This window comes from Amia ocellicauda, chromosome 2 (genome assembly GCF_036373705.1).
Source record: "Amia ocellicauda isolate fAmiCal2 chromosome 2, fAmiCal2.hap1, whole genome shotgun sequence".
NCBI lineage: Eukaryota > Metazoa > Chordata > Actinopteri > Amiiformes > Amiidae > Amia > Amia ocellicauda.
Genome location: NC_089851.1, coordinates 9,543,741 through 9,560,316, shown reverse-complemented (window position 1 = coordinate 9,560,316; position 16,576 = coordinate 9,543,741). Strand labels below are relative to the sequence as shown.

Here is a 16,576-nt window from a genome sequence, read left to right as displayed (position 1 = left end):
CTTCTAAACTATATATAAAAGTGCATTTTGCACTTCTGCCTAGTCCAGAATTCGGATCCTTGGAATGAGAAATGGGGGATTTTGCCCCTGTTCCCTAGAAACTGTGATACAAAGAAAATTATTCTTGTTAGGTGTCAGAAACAAATATTTTGGTATGTGTAAACATTGTAGGTAATGGTTAGAACATAGCCATTTATAGTATAGTCTGTGTGTTGAAGCAAATGTTTTCAAGGCCTATAAAGAGAGACCACACATGTAATTTTAAAGCCTAAAAGACCCACATATTTTAATCGTTTCAATGTTTTTGTTTTTCAGGAAAGGACAGGGCCGCCCTGACTGGGCCATCTTTGGCAGGCTTACAGAGCATAATGAAACGACATTATTTAAAGAAAAGTTTTTGGACTGGACAGAGTCAAAAAAGACTCCAACAAAGAACGGAAATGAGCAAGTCAGTGAACAGAAGGTATGTTTGGACGAGAATGGCAAGAACCAAGAAAAGTTGAAAGCACAGAAAGTACCCTAAATAGTCGTCTTGGTTTTTTTGACACTGGCCGGGTAACTTGTGTGTGATAGCTTTCAGTTAGTTAGCATGTTATTTCTTAAATGAACCCCATCAGTTCTAAAACTACTACAATTTGACATCACTTTAACAGATGGATATATTTTTACTGAGTTACTGATACGTTGTCAAATTACAACAGGGCAATGATTGTTCATTGAAACTTGCATCAAAACGTATAATTTCCAGAACTAAAAAGTGGTGCTATAAACTTTCAGCAGGTGGAAGTCGAATTAATTGAATTATTGAAGTAGTGAGCTAGGCTGGATAGTTAAAAAGCAAACACAATCTACCAACTGAAGTGGAGCACTCAGATTTAAAAGTGCATAGTGATCTAGACTGGCCCCCGCTATCTCTGTTGTGCCCATCGCAGGAGCAGCAGGGGCACGAGTACAGACCCTACGATGCCACACTCATGCTGCCGGTGCTGGTGACCCCGGTGAGCACCGTGCTGGACGGCATGAACATCGGACGAGGGTACGGGCTGGTGGAGGGGGAGGACAGGCGGCAGTTTGAGATCAGCACACAGTCAGTGGATGTGTGGCACATCCTGGAGTTTGACTATAGCCGGCTGCCCAAGCTGAGCATTGGGCAGTTCCACGAAGGAGACACGTATGTGGTGAAGTGGAAGTACATGGTGAGCACGGCAGGTAAGTGTGAAGTCCACTTGTCCTAGTTCACATGGGTGGCAGTTCAAGAAACTAGCCAAGTAGACCACATCAATACATCTCTGGGTAATTAAGTAATTGTCTTGAACCCATCGGTTAAGACGCAATGTTCTTTTTGTGGGTAGTGTAGGGAAGGAAATTATAGTTAGGCTGATTGTGTTCTTTGCCACAACCACTTCAAGATTTGACATGAAGCAGAGAGGGAGTTACCTTATGTTATAGGTTTAGCTGATGTTTATCCATTTAGTAAACTGGTACATAATGCATTTTCTTCATAATTAGTGTTGCGCAAAGTTTAGATTACAGTACGTCATCCCTGTTCACTGTTCCCCACCATGTTTGTTAATAGCAATAAATAAGACCATCAAATGCAGTAAACCGCACAGGCAAGGGTTATAAAACGGTGACATTGATGGATGGGTATTAAAAAGGTTCCAGTAACAGAACCGATGTTTAGCTTTCCGTCTCTATTTATGGCCCGTGAGATCTGATGCTGGTTTCTGTGTGGTCACACCGAGACGCTGATCGCTGATTGTTGTTTCCCTCAGTGACTAATGTTAATGTTTCTGTAGCTCATTAAGGGCAATAGTTTTTTGTTTTCAAATTTAACCTTAACAACAGCTAAACAAGAAAATTGTCTGGAGCCAGTTTTCTTGGAGCATGATATCCATGTTTATCTGCCTTCTCTGATCAGGTCCAGTGCTCTCCCTCAGTTTTGTTTTTGACTTTTGTCCAGTGCAGCTGTGAATATTTTTACAATACCAATTGTATTTTCAGTCCCAGTCAGCCGGGTATTACTATGGCTATATTACACAGGTGTTCAGAAATGTTACAGCTCGCCAGGTATCGTAGCTTTGACCACCTCGCTCTGGCGGTGAGTCTCTAACACCACGGCCGTGTCTGCCGTTGCAGTGGGGAAGCGGCAGAACCCGGAGCACGTGCGCAGTGCGGCCGCAGGAAAGGAGAAGTGTGCCTACTTCTTCTGGCAGGGCCGCAACTCCACCGTGAGCGAGAAGGGCACGTCGGCGCTGATGACCGTGGAGCTGGACGAGGAGAGGGGGGCGCAGGTAGAGTTCATGTTTGTGTGCCGCTGACCAAGGCAGGACAACTCTGTCAAATGTCGTCATTTATCTCCTGGTTACCAAGCAGAACCTGTGCCTAGATCTGGTCACAATAGCTCTGTACATTATACATTATACATACATTAACTGGAATACATTTGAGTTGTCTATACCAATGTTTTTTCAGAAGATCAGTTCTGAGCCTGCTTTGATTCAGTATGTATGTATTTATATACACATACAGGGTAGGCAGAAGGCTAATGGTAATGTACCTGTACTTGTAATCAAATTGTCGTACCTGTGTTGTGTGGTTTCATTCTGATCATCTTTTATTGAAATGTTCACACCTGCCTGCTTGTCCTGCCCCAGGTCCAGGTGCAACAGGGGAAGGAGCCCCCTTGCTTCCTGCAATGTTTTAATGGTGGGATGATTGTGCATTCTGGGAAAAGGGAAGAGGAAGAAGAAAATACGCAAAGTAAGTGTTGTTCAGCTTGATGACTTTTGTTGACTGCTGGGTTATTGTTCCAGGTCTGTGAATTTGTGGAAATTCTCTGAACAAATGGGAAATGGGTGTGGATTACAAACCAAAACATCTTTGATAGTCGTATGATTTCTGGATGTATACTTACTGCCTGTGCCGTATATTAATAATCTCCTCAACGAGTTCCCAGTAGTGATGCAGATGGACGCCAGGAATAGATTTATAGGAGGAAACTTCTCACGAACAGTCAACACCTTTGGTCTTGCCTACGTTTTGAATTAGGAACTGAAAATGTGCAGCTTCTGTTTGTTTTTCCTTCTCATCTTGCTGTGCTGAATTCTCTCTGCAAAAGCCTCCATAACTTTAGTTTTCCACAAGTTCCTCTCAGGAAGTGAAAGGCCTCTGAATGTGTGATAAGAGATTTCAGCTGGTGGTTGGTTTGGATTATCAGCTGGTTTGGTTTGCTCTTGTTTGTCATAGTCTTCCCATGCGCATATCTAATAATAAACAGTTTTGAATTGCTGGCCTCTTTAAGGCCCTTTTTGTGCTGTTCGAGGAAAAGGTGTACAACTGTGGCATTTCAAATATAATGTGCTAAACGTAGCAGGAATACATTTGTTGTGCAAAACTGCTTACATGCAATGTCTTGGTGGTCTTTTCCCAGGTGACTGGCGGCTGTATTGTGTGCGAGGGGAGGTCCCTGTCGAGGGGAACTTGCTAGAGGTGGCCTGTCACTGCAGCAGCCTTCGATCACGGACATCCATGCTCCTCCTCAACATAAACCGAGCCATTATCTATCTGTGGCATGGCTGTAAAGCCCAGCCTCACACCAAGGATGTGGGGAGGACTGCAGCCAACAAGATTAAAGAGCAGTGAGTGCTGGGCTAATTGAGCAGAGTGTAATCTATGAAGAACATTGTGTGGTTGTTGGGGTTTTTTGTGCCTGTGCTCCACTTTACTCAGCATTGAGTCATTATCCTCCTTTTCACTGCAAAGTGCTTTGATGTCAAGTAGTCCAGTGTAAAAGTTTGATATTTGACACAAGCAGTACATAGATGCAATACAGAAGTCCAGCATTGTAACCTCTTTAGCAGGATTTTGCCATGGATGAACACACACGTTTGACCTCAAAGAATGATTTTGTAAAAAATTTGAAAACTAGATTATATGGTTTCTAGTGCTGTGAAGTCTACTTACTTTTTAACTTTGGCAGAAGTTTTTCTTAAAGGTCTAAGCAAGACAATCAGACTACATTGTTTTATCTGTTAATAAACCATTTTCATGACCCAAGATTTCCATGGAGTTTAAAATGGCTGACTCTGGCTTGTGTTCGCAGATGTCCGTTGGAAGCAGGGTTGCACAGTAGCAGTAAGGTGACCATAAATGAGTGTGACGAGGGAGCCGAGCCCGTGGGCTTCTGGGAAGCAGTGGGGAGGCGAGATCGTAAAGCTTATGACTGCATGCTGCAAGGTAAGACCCCACATCTTCACCCCAGATAGCTGGTCTCACAGGTGGCTAATATGCTTCAGATACACTTAATTTTTATCTTTCTTTGTAAAACATTTAATAGAATGAATTGCATGTTTTAGATTGTTCTTTCTTGTGAAACTGCGATTTACTTTTTTTTATCTTGGATCGCATGACAAGATCCGGGGAAGTTCAACTTCACGCCACGACTGTTCCAGCTGAGCAGCTCTTCGGGGGAGTTTGTTGCAATGGAGTTTTTCTACCCTGCTAGAAACCCCGAGCTGGTGAACTCCCTGCCCTTCCTACAGGAGGACCTCTATACTGCCCCCCAGCCAGGTACCCGGTGCCACTCTCCTGCTGCCAAACGCATGGGCTGCAACCTGGCAAAATGGTCTTTCTATACTTATTCAGAATCACTTAGTCTGTTTTTATGTTAAAAGACAGACATTTGTAGTGTCATGTAATGCAATTTACACACTTTGCACAGATAAGTGGAAATCATAGTTTTAGTTTCCAAGCGCAACTGCATGTGTGAAATATACTCGCCTAGCTGATGCATTTTGTACTAAGATGTTCTTGTGCTTGACCCCTGCTTCAGCCCTGTTTATGGTTGACAATCACCACGAGGTGTACCTGTGGCAGGGCTGGTGGCCTCAGGACAGCGAGAACACTGGATCCGCCCCGATCCGCTGGGATGCTGACCGGAAGTGCGCGATGGAAACTGTGCTCCAGTACTGCAGAGGTAGTGACACTCGATGGCATTTATTCACAGATGGACTGTAACTCTCACCGATTAAATGGGGCACTCGCACAGAATTAATTCCCATGAGAAGTTCATCTGGTTCAAATTTTTTCTCTTTCCTCAAAATCCAGATTTAGGCTTTGAAGTTTGGTGTCAATCAGTTCGTCAGGTTTGTTGGTTTGTTACACGTGGCACTGTAGTTGAAAGCTTGGTTTATACAGCAAATTTTCATATCTTTTATCTTGATGTTTTCCCAGCAAAACTAAAAAAAATAACTTTAATATGGCCTCCAACAAATTAATCAACTAATCACTTAATTCACAAGGTGGGATTTAAACATGTCTATCCTGCCTGCAGAAAAGAATGAGAAGAAGCCCCCGAAGTCATACTTGATTCACGCCGGGCTGGAGCCACTCACTTTCACGAACATGTTTCCCAGCTGGGAGCACCGTGAGGACATTGCCGAGATCACCGAGAGGGTAAGACCGTCTAGGCATCGGCGGAGCTACACCCGCACAGCCAGGGGGAGACTGCGCCGTCCAGGCTGTGCAAGACTTCAAAGTCCTAGGCTGTTGTAAACCCAACGAGAAGCCATCAGTGCAGTCGTGAGACTGGTGGTTCTGAAAATGTATGTCGCTTGTAGTGTCCGCTAGTTTCCACACACTTTCTACCAATCAGCCATAACATTATGACCACTGACAGGTGAAGTGAATAACACTGATAATCTCGTCATCATGGCACCTGTCAGTGGGTGGGATATTTTAGGCAGCAAGTGAACATTGTCTGCAGTGGTCAGTACCTATCAAAAGTGGTCCAAGGAAGGAAAAGCGGTGAACCGGCAACAGGGTCATGGGCGGCCAAGGCTCATTGTTGAATCGGACCACACGGGCCAGCCTTCGTTCCCCACGTGCATCAGACGAGCTACTGTAGATCAAATTGCTGAAAAAGTGAATGCTGGTTCTGATAGAAAGGCGTCCGAACACACAGTGCATCACAGTTTGTTGTGTATGGGGCTGACCCCTGTCCACTGCCGAAAGCTCCTACAATGGGCACGTGAGCATCAGAACTGGACTATGGAGCAATGGAAGAAGGTGGCCTGGTCTGATGAATCACGAGTTCAAGGTGTTGACTTGGCCTCCAAATTCCCCAGATCTCAATCCAATGGAGCATCTGTGGGATGTGCTGGACTAACAAGTCTGGAGGCCCCACCTCGCAACTTACAGGACTTAAAGGATCTGGTGCTAACGTCTTGGTGCCAGATACCACGGCACACCTTCAGAGGTCTAGTGGAGTCCATGCCTCGACAGGTCAGGGCTGTTTTGGCAGCAAAAGGGTGACCTACACAATATTAGGCAGGTGGTCATAATGTTATGGCTGATCGGTGTACATACGAATTTAAACAGCATTTTTTTTTTTTTTTTTTTTTTACAATTTACCTATTTGGAATACTGGGCCCACTTTGTTTAAACCTTTATCAAATATGCTGGGTTACATTCAGTTTTGTTGAATTATGTTGCTCAGAAGAACATTCTATTTTATTAAAGATTCAGGCATTCCGGAATTAAAAGCTCACTTTTTTTCTTTGATAAATGTTAAACAAGTTTACAGTAAAATGAGTACAATGTCTTCAGGCAAAAATAAATAAAGCTCCTGCACAATGTTTTTTTTTTTTTCTTAATACCAGTCCAAAAATACATTGCAGGGGAAATCTAACCAGGTGCATTACCAAAGTATCCGATAATCGCAAAACCACATCGGCGGCTAAGTGCTTTCGGTCAATGTATTTCTGCAAGCTGCCGCTATGTGGATTAGAACAGTGCGTCTTCCTAGAAGTCATTCCTCCAACATTTTTTCCCTCCCTAAAGAAGGTGCGGTGTGCTTTTTCTTAAAATATATTTAAAAGAAAACCGTTATGTGATGTAAAATGTGGGCGGTGTGTGACGTGAACGCTCTGTTGCTCTGGCTGGACAGGAGGCCGAGGTGTGCAATCAGATCATCCTGGTGGAGGACGTGTTGGCACGCTTGTGCAAGACAACCTACTCCCTGGCCGAGCTGCAGGCCAGGCCCCTCCCTGAGGGTGTGGACCCCCTCAGGCTGGAGATCTACCTGTCGGATGAGGACTTTGAGGTGAGAATCTGCCCTGGACCCCTTTCCTTCCGAGGCGCACTCTCCCAAGCGTCAGACCTGCTGGTTCGACCCTGTACACAATTTGTTTTTATAAGCCAAGAGAGAATCGTAAATCTAGCAAATAAAGGCTGTTATGATGGGATGCAGAACATCTATATCCATCAGTGAACTTCTGATTTATAAGAAACCTTAAGACCTATTTCTTCCCGAGACTTAAATCTGAATCTCAAAATGTAAGTGCTTGTATGTACTCAATTTTAATAGATTCAAGCACTGTGGTTAGAATTGCTCACAAGTCCTAAAGCTGCTTTTTGTCTACTATGCCACCTTGTGGATACCAGTAGTATTAGTAAAATGTCTTGCAGTATCATTTAAAAGGGTTTTTGTATTCATAATACATACTGCTGCTACTCTTGTTTTAAAGCATTGCTTTGCAAGTCCAGTGTAGTCTCGTACACAAGTGCAGATATCCTGACACTGATCTCCGCTCACTGCTTTATTTTCTAAATAGCACCACATACATTTTGTACCCAAGTCTTATCACGATCTTCATAGTATTGTTTAAAAACTGAGCTTTCATGTTTTTTTATTTTAAATATTTATTATTATTGAGGATGATGTGGAGTAAAATGATTTGATGCAGTAAGGCAAGGATTCATTTACCCCAGACCTGTGCTCAAAACTATTTATACAACTAAGTGTGTGAACTGGATAAACCAGAGTTACATCTTTGTTGAAAATGCCCTAATCCTGGCTAAGCTTCCTAGTGTACGCAGGCCTAGCTTGCAACTGAGGGTACCAGTTCACCTATGTATTGTGATCTGATCATAGCAGGAAGTCCAGAATAAATTGAACAGAAGACCAACGGATTATACTGGAGGGGGAATGTTGCCACTGGAAATGTGCTTTCTCTTATAAGCAGTATCACTTTATTGGTAAAGCTGTCCTTTTCCCACTAAAAATAAATCAATGTGTTGACTTTCTCTTTGGATGAGATGGTGCTCTATACACAAGTACAGTAAAAGGGCAAAGTGTCTTATATGCTAGCCACAAATGTATCAGGACATTAATATTTCTGACCAGAGTTTAACTACAAGCTTCCAGCTTGCCTCAGTGAAGTGTCAGATAAATTACCTCTCAGTGGGGGTCTTCCCAACAGAGGATTAAACCCAGCCAACTGGGGCTGTCAATGTTGGAAGAAATGGGGGTGGGGGGGGTGAGCTCAACCAGAATGATATAGCATTTTCTATATAATATTGCCACTTTCTGTAGCATTCATTGCACATATTAGAACCCAGTTACCCCACAGCAGATGTATTGTACATGCAAACCATAAACATGTGCATTGTGTTACTGAAATAACTCTGTGCTTAGAGAGGTAATGTGTGCGTCGGGTCACAACCATGCACCGATATGGTATTGAAAATGCACCACTGGTGTATCTCATGATCTCATGCCTGGCCAGTCTGGGATAAGGTGTGAAGAAATGGTCAAAGTAGACGAGGAAATCTGTTTTTTGTGACTATAACATTAACAATCTAAGGTTAACTGTTCACTTCACCTTCTAGGGTGTAGGGACATCTGGGAAGGTGAGTGCAAATCACCTGCTGCACACTGGTGCTTCACAAAGTGTCTTCACGGTTTTCAAATAATCGGGCTCCTTTACCTCCTCACCCACTGGTCACAATAATACCCTGAGCTTCTGATTCACACCACCCCCACCCCAACCCTGTTTAATTTTTCCCTTTAAAATGTAATCAAAGAGCACTGTCTGGTTCCCAAGACTGTTCTCCCTTTGCATGAGTTTAATACTTTCTTCACACCCTGGTAAATGGACTGGATTTTGGAACACGTTCATACCTGGTCTGTCCGGGGCTGTTATTGGTATCACACACCCAAATAATCACTGATCGGGCACTTTCCTGTGATTTAGAAGGATTGTGTTATAAACTCAACCAATGCCCTGATCTGACTTCAGCACTCGCATGGCAACTTTCCCAGCACAGGTTCATTGATCCCAGTAATATTGTTGAATGTGAAATTGAGTGGCTTGGGCATTCCTCACCTGCATCTTAGAATGATATTAGGTTAATATTGTCATGAGGTGGTTCAGAGTCCCCTGTGTCTTTGACATTTGACAATTCCAGCACTGTTTTGGAGTCTGCTGCAGCACGCATGCAGGAGTTTGTAGACATTTCAGAAGATATTACTGATCGTAATTTGACCATTTTCTCCTTAATTTAAAAATAAACGGAAGTGCTTAAGGGAGCGTTCCTGTCAAAAACATTTGCCCCTGTTGCATGCGAGGAATGCTGTCTAATGAAATACCTTTGTTGCATTGGCTAGTGTGACATTGTCTATCAAGTACAAATCAATACTCTTCATCAGTGGGTTTTTACATTTGTTATGCTTTTGTTTTTTAACACTTCTGTTTTTCCAGAAAGCGTTAGAGATGACGAGAGACGAGTACGAGGCGCTTCCGGGGTGGAAGCAGGTGAACGTGAAGAAGGCCAAAGCCCTGTTTTAGGCAACATGTTAGCAGAACTGACGTGTCAGGAAGACGATTGTACTGGACCTGCCACTAAGATCACTTTAACCACCTTTGGACCAGTGGGCCTGTGGAGTCTTTCCAAGGAGAACCTTGGAGATCTGGGAGAGATGTCATGATCAAGGATTTTGGTGTACCTGCCTCTTGTAGAGTTTTGTATCATTGTTTTGTTTTTTGTAATTGTGTAGGAGAACCCCAAGTATATTTCTTGAGTGGATTTTTCAGGTTCAGAACAGGCAATGCTTTTAAATGCACAGTCCCTACATGCACTTACAGCAACGCAGCTGTTGACACGACTGTCGGAAGACCTATCACTTGGCCTTATTCTGCCTATAAACGTTGACATGGTTCTCTTTGTAAGGTGTTATTTTTGTGTGTGTTTGTGCATCATAAAGAATTTATATTTATATAAACACCTTATAGAAAAAAGTATTTAAGAAAAATACAATGTATTCACTTTGAAGGGTTTGTGTAATATGTTGATAAGTAGTAGAAAGAAAAGGCTTCTATGTAAATGAAAGACATGCCACATACTTTTTTTTTTTTAATGCATTCTGAAATGTTTGCAGTTATCATAGGTAACCCTCTGTGTCCCCTGTAATCTTTCAGGTGCTAAGATCAAATAAATGTTTGTATTTAACGGTATGGAATCAATGGAAAACAAATACATTCTTTCTACATGAATTCAAACAATGTATAGTGCCTTGCTTTTGTGTACAGTTTATATACAGAAAGACTAGTCTGCATTTTGAAGACTTTTTCTTTGTGATAAAGGAAATTAGAAAATAAACACTGAAAAATAAAAAACCCAGCTGCTTGGTTTCTGTTCCGTACTCCACGACTCATCACCTCCATTCACACCTTTTAAAAGGGACTGAGTTTCCCCCCCCCGCCAATCTTAACTTGGTTCTATCAGTATTTATATTTTTCTTAAGCAGAATCCTTGTTTATAAAACTTCAAAAAGATATTTATAACTATAGTTTACTGAACAGTATTTATCAAACTTAACCATCATTGTTTCAAAAGAAAGTTGGGACAACCTTTGACTGCAACTGTAAGTATTTAAATTACCCGTAGCAGCCGACCATAAAATACAAGTTGAACTAATATAGTTGAAAGTGCGCCAATTAGGAATGAATGGCAAGACACGTTGCCCTAATCAAGCAGGCTACTCTTTCCCCCAAAACAATTCTGGTCAGGGAGGCCCCAGAATGGGTATCGTGGGTTGGCTAGGAGATGAGAATATACAGCGAGACACGGCAATAGTTATACACAGCAAGCAATAATGTTTTACACAGTCATCTCCTGGGAGAAAGACAAGGGCTTAATTATGGACTTCATTTATAGGTAAACTTTAATATGCCCGTGTAATACTTTGCGATGTCATTGTAATAAAGAGTAGTTCATAAAATAAAAGTGGTTTGGCGTTATTGGTGTGATAAAACTCAAAACCGGGTAAAAGCTGTTATAGAGTGCAACATTTCAAATGTGTTGCAGAGATGGTGAAAAATTCCTGTTTATGAAGCAGGGTTATGTCATGTCATTTTGCACACTGTCCAGCAGTTCAGTGGTATTCAGTTTAACCACGATATGAACACAAGATTAGGCAGTGAAACTGAAATGAATGTACTGACAGAACAGTCTTCAGTTATTGCTATCCTGTTAAAAGCTGGTTGCAAGGAGTTAGAGAATGAAAAATGTTTTTCTCTTTCTGATGGTTTTCAGCCTAATCCAGTCTGGCAACTTTGTTTGCAGTGTTCAGTTCTCTCTCTCTCTCTCTCTCTCTCTATCTCTCTTAAAATCTTTTTTTTTTCAAATTCAACGTGCTTTTTTATTGGCATGACCAAAAAGAAGTATTGCCAAAGCAATGGTGACAAACAACAGTTTTGAACATGTACATTTGCATACATAAATACACGATATGTATGTTAAAACCGTTAACTGATTCATTTCAATTAATACAATTTAAACCATATGTCAGAGACATAAAATTGATATTAATAGTAATAAGTCAGTGTAGCATGGGTGTCATTGCCTGTGTCTAGGGGTGTCCCATGTGTGTCCCATGTTTCCACTGTGTCCCTCAGGCTGTGGCAGGCAGCTGTATACTGGGCTGCCAGTAATATGCAGCTGGTCTCCTCTCCCAGAAGGACTGGCACTTTCTCAGAGTCTGGCAGGTCTGGAAATCTCTTATAGAGAGCTGATATTTTGGGGAAAAATTTTGCTCGTAAATGTTTATATTTTTCACATTTTAGAATAAAGTGCAGCTCTGTCTCGACCTCTCGGCGTTGGCAGTGGGGACACAGCCTGTCCTCTCTGGGCAGCCAGGTCTGCCTGTGTCGGCCCGTCTCGATGGCCAGGCTGTGCTCACTGAGCCTGTATTTGGTCAGGATCCTTTTGTGTTTTTCGTTCGTTATTAATTCAAGGTATTCTGCCAATGTGTAGTGTCTTTTTAGGGCCCGATAGCACTGCAGTTTACTTTGAGCTTGTGTGTGTGTTTCCCAATGGGTGATGTAGTTTTCTTTGTGCTGTGTGATAATTTGGTTGACTCTGATTGTGTGCATGTGTGTGTTGCTGTCCTGAGGCTGGCCGGTGTCGGTGTGTGTCTGCGCAGTGAGCCTGCGGACCAGCTGGCTGAGGGGGCTCCTCTCTGGGTTCAGCTCTTGGCATTGCAGGGCCTTGTGGTGGTAGGAGTGTGTGTCACTGTTTATTAGATGGAGCCAGAATTTAATTGCTCTTTTGTGTATGTTGATTAATAATGGGTATTGGCCTAATTCTGCCCTGCATGCGTTGTTCGGTGTTTTCCTTTGCACCTGTAGGATATTTTTGCAGAACTCTGCATGCAGGGTTTCTATTGGGTGTTTGTCCCATTGAGCAAACTCCTGCCCTGTGAGGGGACCCCACACCTCACTGCCATAGAGAGCAATGGGCTGGATTACAGATTCAAATATTTTTAGCCAGATTTGTACAGGTATTTTTATGCTAATTTGTCTCTTTATGGCATAGAAGGCCCTGCGCGCTTTCTCTCTCAGTGTCTTCACCGCCGTGTTGAAGCTTCCTGTTGAGCTGAGTGTGAGGCCTAGGTATGTGTAGTGGGTGCAGTGTTCGATGGTGCTGTTTCCTAAAGTGAAGTGGTACCTACTTCCCTGAGGCCTGGCCTTTTTCTGGAATATCATGGTATTTGTCTTTTTCATGTTTACTGCCAGGGCCCAGGTCTGACAGTACTGCTCCAGCAGTGCCAGGTTCTGCTGCAGCCCCTGCTCTGTGGGCCACAGCAGCACCAGGTCATCTGCGTAGAGCAGGAACTTGACTTCTGTGTCATGTAGGGTGAGGCCGGTGGCTGCAGATTGCTCCAGCATTGTGGCCAATTCGTTGATGTAAATATTGAATAGCGTTGGGCTCAGACTGCAGCCCTGCCTCACCCCACGCCTCTGAGTGAAGAACTCTGTTCTTTTATTGCCAATTTTAACTCCGCACTCATTTCCTGTATACATTGATTTGATGATGTCATATGTTTTACCCCCTACACCACTTTGGAGAAGTTTGTAAAATAAACATTTGTGCAAGATTGAATCAAATGCTTTTTTTAAATCTATGAAACAAGCAAATATTTTATTTTTATTTTGGTTGACATGTTTGTCAATGAGGGTGTGTAGGGTGTAAATATGATCGGTTGTGCAGTGTTTTGGTAGGAAGCCAATCTGACTCTTACTCAGGACACTGTGCTCGGTAAGGAAGGCCAGTATCCGGGCGTTAATGATACTGCAGAACACCTTCCCCAGGTTGCTGCTGACACAGATGCCCCGGTAGTTATTAGGGTCCAATTTGTCTCCACTCTTATGAATCGCGGTGATCAGTCCTTTATTCCAGATGTCAGGGAAGTGGCCCACACTGAGCACCAGGTTGAACAGCCATAGCAGGGCCTGCTGCAGCTCAGGGCTGCTGTGTTTCAGCATCTCGTTGGAGATGCCATCAGGCCCGCAGGCTTTCCTGGGCAGCAGGGCACGCAGCTTCTCCTGCAACTCCTGCTCAGTAATAGTTGAGTCCAGGGGATTCTGGGTGTCTTTAAATGCCAATTCCATTCTTTTTAGTTTCACACTGATGTCATGCTGAGCTGATTTCTCAGTGTGGTGAATGTTTTCATAAAGTTTTTCAAAGTGGTTTTCCAAATATCTCCATTTTGAATGGCCAATTCTTCAGGTTTTAATTTATTAAATTTTTTCCAGTTTTCCCAGAATCTATTTGTGTTAATGGACTCTTCGATTATTGTCAGTTGCTTTCGGGTGTGTTCTTTTTTTGATCTAAGTGTTTTTTTGTAATGTTTGAGTGTTTCGCAGTAACTAAGGCGTAAATCTGGGTTATCTGGTTGTCTGTGCTTTTGGTTTGATAGTTTCCTCAGTTCCTTCCTTATTGTATTGCACTCCTTATCAAACCAATTCTCCTCTTTGTATTTTGTTGGGATGTTCTTTTTAATTTTCAATTTTGACTGTAAAGCTGCTTTTTCAAATATATGATTTAAGTTTTTTATAGCCAGATTTATTCCTTCTTTACTATGTTGATTTGGGGTGACCAGAAAGGTGTGTATTAGTGATTGGATGTCTTGATTGCCAATTGCTTTGTGGTACTCTTGTGTGCTGTCTGGAGCCCATCTGTAGGAGTGTCTGAGGCTGTACAGCTTGCTGCTGCTCTGCTCTGTCCTCTTCAGGAACACAGTGATTTGGCTGTGGTCTGATAGAGGTGTCAGGGTTTGATGGTGAATGCACTGAGAGAGAAGGGGTCTAGGTCTGTGATGGCATAGTCTACCGAGCTGCTGCCAAGAGCTGAGCTGTAGGTGTATCTTCCCAGAGAGTCTCCCCGGATCCTTTCATTCACGATATACAGGCCCAGTCCCTGACAGAGCTGCAGTAATTGTTGCCCGTTTTTATTCACTCCCCTGTCGTGGCTGTGTCTGAGGGAGCTGATGGGGGTGTTTAAGGGTGTGTGGCCGAATATGTGGCTGTCTCCCTGTGTGCTGGTGAAGTCAGGCAGGCTGCCTGTCCGGGCGTTCAGGTCCCCACAGATCAGCACACTTCCCTGGGCCTGGAAGTGGCAGACCTCAGTCTGGAGGTTGGGGAAGATCTCCTCATTGTGATATGGGGATTCTGAGGGGGGAACATACACGGCGCACAGGAACACATCAGTTTGTGTAGAAATGATTTCTTTGCTTATTTTAAGCCATATGTGTGACTCTGCTGTTTTGATGGGCTGTATGGAGTCACTGAGCTCTGCTTTGTACCAGATTATTATGCCCCCGGAGTCCCTGCCGTGTCTGACGGAGGGCTTCTTCAGGGAGGGCACTATGACCTCTCTGTAGCCTGAGGGACAGTGACTGGACACGTCTGCCCGACACCATGTCTCTTGCAGGATGATGACATCCTTGTCTCTCTCTCTCTCTCTCTCTCTCTCTCTCTCTCTCTCTCTCTCCAGCAGGGGGTGCCCTAAGCCATGTAATATCTGTGCTGTTGACAGTGAGGTACCCTGTGAACTGTTCTTGCTCTATGCCTTAAATATACATGTCAAATGTATATGTGGATGATATTGGGTATGCTGCCAAATTGCCCCTCCTAAGCAAAGTAACTTATTAATGTATAATGTATGTTAAATATAACCAAGGACATAGATTTACAGTAGATCTCTAAGTGTAGCGTTATGAGGATTTCTGTGTTTATCCGTAATTAAAATACATTTCCTATATAATTGTCTGTATTCAGTGTGTGTGTGCTTACAATTACACTTCATCTATAGTAAGGTAATATACATTTTTAGTTTGTTTTGTATTTTATCACATTTATTCCATATATATTAATAGATTTGCTTAAGAACATAAACAATGTGATAAAAACAGATGCAAGCTGTTTGGCATGATTTGCTGATTTTCTTTCTCATAGTTGATTGATCCATAAGCATCATTAGGCTGCATTAGGATCCCAGGGAATCGGTTTCCAGTGAGCAGTTGGTACGGAGATCCGTCTAGTTTCAGTCCTAAATACACTTGCCCTCAATTCCCGCATGTGCCCTTTGGTATTGGATAGCTTTTTGAGGTTGAAGACGCAAAGCAATCACTGGAGAGTGTTGAGCATATTCAGTTACAGAGATGACCCATTTTTTTAGGTTCTCTGATTTGCCAAAGTGAAAACGCTGGTATTTTTGGCTTGATATCATCTCTGCGACATCTTAAATACAGTAAATTTTCATTCCATTGACGTTGCTTTGAATACCATTCTGGAGTGGAACAGGGCACTGCAACATCGAGAGCAGAGTTCAGTTATTAGGATCACAGTGTTGTCTTATTTGATCGGTTGTATTGCCTTTACAGTTTCTCACCAGGGCCGGAAAGAGCCTTCGCTCTATCGTACCTTCAGTGAATTAGTCAACTTTCTCAGAATACAAACAAAATGATAGTGACTCATTTGACCAGTGAGCTGATGCTAAATCATTTGACACTTCGAGTGTCAAGAAGGAGCGAATATTTTGTGGTCTTCATGGACTGCAGTCTGACAATCATGATCTGGAGAATGTAAGAGTGTGCTGTATGTGAAAGGGCAATGGAAGGGCAAGTGTCTTTACAGAAGGGGAGATAAAGCGGGTGTTTCTGCTGAATAATGTATATAGACATTTCATATCGTTATTTAATGAACACCTTCAAACTGTAATGTCACAAACACTAAAACTCGAACTGTATTTTATTACTGTGCATACCTTCAAATAAAGCAGTTTGAAGTCTGATTGAATAATGTTGCCCTTTTTCATTGAGAAAATGTCCGTTCTTACGGCAGACGCAAATTTACTCCGTCTCGTATTATTTTCATAGTTTTTCTAGTAGGATCTGAATGCTATATGCAATTTCTCCAGGTCTGATGAGGCCAGCTGAAATGCTAAAATG

General features: G+C 42.7%; 1 protein-coding gene across 5 annotated transcripts in view; it reads left to right on the top strand.

Moving 5' to 3' along the window:
• Nucleotides 1–10,462, top strand: part of svila (supervillin a) — a 57,333-nt gene extending 46,871 nt beyond the window's left edge. For 4 of the 5 annotated variants that reach the window (XM_066717792.1, XM_066717793.1, XM_066717795.1 and 1 more), the window contains 12 exons: nt 316–463; nt 933–1,209; nt 2,140–2,294; nt 2,658–2,763; nt 3,434–3,641; nt 4,106–4,239; nt 4,417–4,572; nt 4,835–4,978; nt 5,336–5,457; nt 6,950–7,105; nt 8,674–8,694; nt 9,546–10,462. In XM_066717792.1, the coding sequence (XP_066573889.1) occupies nt 316–463; nt 933–1,209; nt 2,140–2,294; nt 2,658–2,763; nt 3,434–3,641; nt 4,106–4,239; nt 4,417–4,572; nt 4,835–4,978; nt 5,336–5,457; nt 6,950–7,105; nt 8,674–8,694; nt 9,546–9,632 (1,714 nt within the window). In that variant the 3' untranslated portion in view covers nt 9,633–10,462. The remainder of the gene's footprint in view (nt 1–315; nt 464–932; nt 1,210–2,139; nt 2,295–2,657; nt 2,764–3,433; nt 3,642–4,105; nt 4,240–4,416; nt 4,573–4,834; nt 4,979–5,335; nt 5,458–6,949; nt 7,106–8,673; nt 8,695–9,545) is intronic. The other variant, XM_066717796.1, reaches the window with a different exon arrangement.
• The last annotated feature ends 6,114 nt before the right edge of the window (nt 10,463–16,576 follow it).